At 40.1% G+C, this 5,745-nt stretch overlaps 1 protein-coding gene across 1 annotated transcript; it reads right to left on the reverse strand.

Annotated features, from left to right (window-relative positions):
* Window positions 1–771: 771 nt before the first annotated feature.
* Window positions 772–3,679, reverse strand: LOC101850152 (the record flags this gene model as incomplete). The annotated part of the gene is given in 2 exon segments (XM_013080176.2): window positions 772–1,169; window positions 3,586–3,679. Coding segments are annotated over 2 exon segments (242 nt in total), but the record flags the coding sequence as incomplete, so codon positions are not given.
* Window positions 3,680–5,745: the final 2,066 nt, after the last annotated feature.

Here is a 5,745-nt window from a genome sequence, read left to right on the forward strand (position 1 = left end):
CTGCGTTTGTCGCGGCCATGACCCGCGAATCGCGGCCACGATCTTTGCCTTTTTTCCCCCCATTTTTTTTTTAGAAAGAAAAGAAAGAAAAAAAAAACTCTTCTCGGGAATAAAAAATCGAAAAGCAAACCCAGGGGGAAAATTTTAAAAACAAATGTATTGTGGTAGAGCGTGTCTCTAGCAAAACTGAATACTGACACTGGCAGGCCCCCTGTGTGTGTGATTCCATAATTTACATGTAAGTAAATATCCTGTACTTTTTCTTAAATTACACTCGTTTAGGGTTAAAACGGCAAATCTTCGGATAGGTTAACACACGTCTTTATTTGTTAATTTTTGTGGTTGTTTATGTGCTGTTCTAATTTTGATTTCATTCTGTTGTGAAACCTTTATTTTTCAAGCTTTACATTCTGTTTGGCGACAAATGTTTCTGGTTGCTGAAAACAGAACACAAGAAATTCTGGTGCTAGATTAAGTTACCTCTACCAACATGCTATATAATACGTCGTCACAAGGAGTTGAAAGATTGAAAATTAATGGCAACTTTTGTTATTTTTGTGGCAACTTTTGGACCAAAAAAAATGGCAACAAACGCAGATGCTAGACTAACAAGGCAATCACCAATATCCTGATCGGATGCGGGATCAACTTTACGTTTTTAATCATGGTAATAATGTTTTTTTGCAACGTATAATAACAAACTGATTTAGCAACTTACAAATACCCTCCTAGCCAATGACAAAACTCAAAAGAAGAGAACCCACTCTCAAATTAGATCAGTAACCTCCGAATTTTATTCATTTTAATTAAAGTCTAAAGATAAAACTAAAAACTTACAGAGTGGGTGAACTGCAGTCTATCCAAGAGTGAGTAGATTATTGTGGTTTATCAAAGAAAGAGTAGATTATTGTAATCTATCCAAGAGTGAATAAAGTAGATTACTGTGGTCTATCCAAGAGTGGGTAGATTATGGTGGTCTATCCAAGATTGAGTAGATTGTGGTCTGCTACAAGATTGTGGTCTATCCGAGAGTGAGCAGGGTGTCGTCAAAGCCCTCGTCTCCCTTGCACGTGATGTGAGGGGTGCAGCAGTCGGGGTAGTCGAGCTCTGTCTTGTGTTGGATGTAACACTTGGTCAGGTCAATGTTGTCAAAGCTGTACACGCCGCAGCTGGGGAGTAAGTGTAAAGTGTAATGATAAATAAATTAAAAAGCATTTGTATAGCGCATGCCCCCTCTCGAAAGCAAGCTCTATGTACTTTACACTATGTCATTACCCAGTAGACCATGGTACACTCAGAAACATTCTAAGCTTCCCGGGAAGCAAGCATTGCAAGAACCTGATTAAGCGCTCAAACACTAACGAACTGACAAGATCTTTCATTGTCTATAGCTGGGTACCCTTTCCCACCTGGGTGAAGTGAGGAAAATTCGTGTAAAGTGCCTTTCCCAAGACACAACGTCGGGCCCGCGGCTCGAACCTCCGAACCTGCAACCTCACCATTACAAGTCCGGTAGCCCAACCACTAGGAAACCGACGTGAACATGTTATAGTACATTGTACGTTTTAAGAAATGGGGATTTTAAAATATTTTCCCTCCATTAAAAAACCCACAAACCAGCATAATATTTTCATTTTTTCATTCTTTTAAAATATTTTGTTGTTGGTTGGTGGGTGCTCTGGTGTGGTTTGCTCCTTCTTTCCTATCAAACACTTATCATCCTGATCTCTCTTCCTTCTTTTTTTATATTTGTTAGACTACTCTCTTGTAACGCATCTAATATTCGGTGTACAAATTAGAAATTGAACGTTTTAAAGTCTGTATTTTATAGTTAGCACAACATTTCTTTTATCCACAGACACATCTCTGGCAGCCACACACAACAGCAACAACAACACATACAACAATAACAACAACAACAACAACATACCTAACGCACGACCTCATTCCCTCAATACAGTCACACAATACAACAATTACAACAACAGCGACGAGAACAACAACAATAACAACAACAGCAACAACACCAAAACAACAACAACGACAACAACCCCCGACACAAGACCACATCCTCTCCATACAACTGTCCCCGCGATTTTATGCGGCAAAGAAGCTGAAATAATGCAAACTGAGCCCAAATGTGACATTATGCGATTCTGTTAATTTTAACAAAGAATGGTAAAGGAAAATACAGTGGAATCCTGTTATAACGAGAGGGAGCGGACCGGAGCAAAGTGTCCGTTATAGCTGGATTCTCGCTATAAGGGATCCAGTAATAAATTCAGGGGAAACTGTAGAGTAGGCCTAATCTATGAGTTTGGTGTTCTTTTTATTTCCTGTTGCTATCTCCCCTGGTGATGATTTTGTTTCAACATGACCTCTAGGTCTTACTTGATCAAAAATCGAATCTGGATTCTTTCTCTAGTGCTAGATCTAGCGATGTGGACTGACAGCTCGGCGTTGGCGATAAGAAAGAAAGGGCTCTGGGCTAATTAGACCGCTGTGTTTCCCCCCCCCACCCCATCCTGTGGTGCATTCTGTCTGCTTGCGCACGTCACACATTCGCTCCATGCATCACAGCACTGTGACCTTTCCATTCCCGCATCGGAGAAGTGAGAGGCATGGTAGGCCTTGATAATCTAAACTAGGCTTACGCTGGCCTATCATGCGATGCGTTCTGCCTGTCTGCGCATGCCACACCCTCCCTGCTCAGTTGCCCCGGCCTTAATTGTTGACACACATGGGATCTCCTATCCTTTGTTTTGCAAGATCATCAACAAGTTTCTCAACTGGTGAAGTTTTGCATTATGTATAATTGGCCTATGCACTGTGCACAGCAGAAGCAATATTCCGCTATAACCGACTCACATGTTTGTCTGATAGCGCTATAGCAGTATTTTATTTACAAAGGTAAAGAGGAGTAAAAAACGGGGTTTTAGAATAGTGTCTTTATAACAGACTTCTCGTTTTTTCCGAACTCGTTATATAAGTGGACTCCACTGTAATCAGAAATTATGCAAAAAAGGATCGGACTTTGCTAAATAAATGCGGGGTGCTTAAAACCCCGAGGACAGATACAAGCACATCTCTGACAGCCCCCCCCCCCCCCAAAAAAAAAACAAAAAAAAAAACAACAACAAAAGAACAAACAAACAAACAAACAAAATAAACCACAAAAGAACAACAACAACAGAAACAGCATCAACAACATGCATAACACACGACCACGTTCCTTCCATACAGTAACATATCTGACAGACACAACAACAGCAACAACAACCGTAACAACAGCAGCAACAACAACAACAACAACATACATTTACCAGAAACAAGACTATCTTTCCTCCATGCAATCACATCTCTGACAGACACACAACAGCAACAACAACAACAACAACAACAACAGCAGCAGCAGCAGCAACAACAACAACAACAACAACATACCTGACACTTGACCACCTCCCCTCCATACAAGCACATCTTTGAGAGACGCACACAACAAAAAACACACAACAAAAGACAAAAACTACAACAACAACAACAGCTACAACAGCTACAACAGCAACAACAGCAACAACAACATACCTAACACATGACCACATTCCCTCCATGCAGTTACATCTCTGACAGCCAGGCTTGAACCACTGGTCTCCTGGCTTGTGGTTATCTGGACATTCTCCTGGACAGAGAGAAGAGGGAGAGAAATAGAGAGAGGGAAGGGTGTGGGGAGATAGATAGAGAGAGAGAGATACGTGTACATATGTACCAGAGAGATAAAGAGAGGTTAGTAAGAAAGAGAGAGAGAGAGGCAAAAGAAAAAGAGAGTCTGAGAGAGTGAGGAGGAGAAAGAGAGGGAGAGAAAGAACAAGCAAGCAACAAGAGTGAGGAGGAGAAAGAGAGATAATCATACCAGTGTACAAAGTAAAGCGACCAGAATTAGGATTTTCGACAACCGCAAAACTGTCCACTCAATTTTTTTTATTGCTTCTCTCTTGTACATTGATTGTACAAATGTAACTCTAACTCTAATCTTCAGCACTTACATGACCTCAAGCAGTGCGAAAGTAGGCCTACCGTAAACGTCTATCACCTAACACCGATTCCCTTCATTTCTGCTGACTGATTGACTTTTATGTCAAGTGTCACCCCCTATCCCTAAACAAAACCAACAAAAAAAACACCCAATCCCTTCGCCCCCCCTCTCTCTCTCTCTCTCTCTCTCTCTCTCTCTCTCTCTCTCTCTTTCCCGCTCTCTCTTTCCCGCTCTCTCTCTCACTCTATCTCCTCTCTCCTCTCCCCTTCTTCCTTTCACTCTCGATCTCAGACAGTTGATGATAATACATGTATAAAGAACACCTGCGTCTATTATAAAAAAAACTATAGATCAAAGGTTTTCGGAGGTCTGTCAAAGCTACACAAGTTATTACAACACAGAAAGAATGGACATTTACACAAGTTTTCCATAATAGCACCAAGTAGTGCCTTTTAATACTTTGGTAGTCCAACGATTAATTTATTTTTTAAAAATGTTTTTTCATCGTACCGACAGTAAATAGTGGAGGGAATGGTACAAATAGAACAGCCGCGAGCCAAATGTCTCGAAAAGTCTCGAAGTTGTTCACAGGATAGACAAAAAATGCGAGTGTACAGCAAAATAACACAATAATGCAATTATTATTAGTAAACTTAAACTAACGGTTTTAATACTAAATATTATAACCATTTGTGTGTTTTAACGTTTAGAGAGAAAAAAAATAGAGCTAGCGGCTGTGTTTTCACGACGTGTAGGGAGAAAAAAGGAACCGGATATTCCGAATTCTATTTTCGTTTTAAACTAAAACATGACCAGAGCTGAGCCAAGTTTAAACCAAAACGTGACTATAGTTCGGACAACACCAAATGGACAACTTTTAGACCTCATTACTCAGAAACTAAGTGGCGAATTGTCCTGATGTTTTGCATGTGCCTCTGAATTCCCCAAAACCTAAACAATCTCAATGTTCATGCACTTTCGACAAATATAAAGAGGTGTTTTCTATATAGATCTAATCATTAGTATTTAATTACAGTCTGCGCCGCAGGGATTTTTTTTTATTAGACCAAGTACCGTAGTAAGGTGTTAGTTTTTTTGTTTGTTTAAATCTAATTTTCTTTTTTTTTTTTTACCTGGCTGCATGAGCCGCAAGACTGAGTTGTTTTCTGTTCAGTGGTTACTGGGTGACAGTGGGTTTATTTTGATTGACTCATTGTGATATACAATGAGTAACATTTCTTTCATATCTTCTGTCATTGAGATCGCATGCGTTTCAATTTTCTGTCGCTTTTTCATTAAATACCATGGTTAGATTACTTAGTTTACAAACCCCCCAAAACGTTGCCTTTAAACTACTAAGCTATTTCTCCAAAAAAGTTGATCGAGGGCGTCTCTTTTATTTCATAACAAATCCCGAAAAAAGGACAAGACATGTATGTGTATAAGGGGTGGGGGGAGAGGGGCTCTGGCTATAGACCTGCACGAAGGGGGGTGGTGTGTCAGAGATATTCCTACAACTTATGTTGTTTTATCCTTTCTCGTTGATGTCTTTGATAAATGGAACCATACATTCTGTCGCTTTGCTTGTCCACAGAGAGGAACAACTTATCATTCATAGAAACGTCAGCGTTAGATTCCACCAATGTTGAGGCTGCCTTTCATAATATTCTAACAGGTGAGAGAATGATTGGGTCTTGTGTTCTTCTGAGAAT

The sequence above is a fragment of the Aplysia californica genome, unplaced genomic scaffold (assembly GCF_000002075.1).
Source record: "Aplysia californica isolate F4 #8 unplaced genomic scaffold, AplCal3.0 scaffold00077, whole genome shotgun sequence".
Classification (NCBI taxonomy): Eukaryota; Metazoa; Mollusca; class Gastropoda; order Aplysiida; family Aplysiidae; genus Aplysia; species Aplysia californica.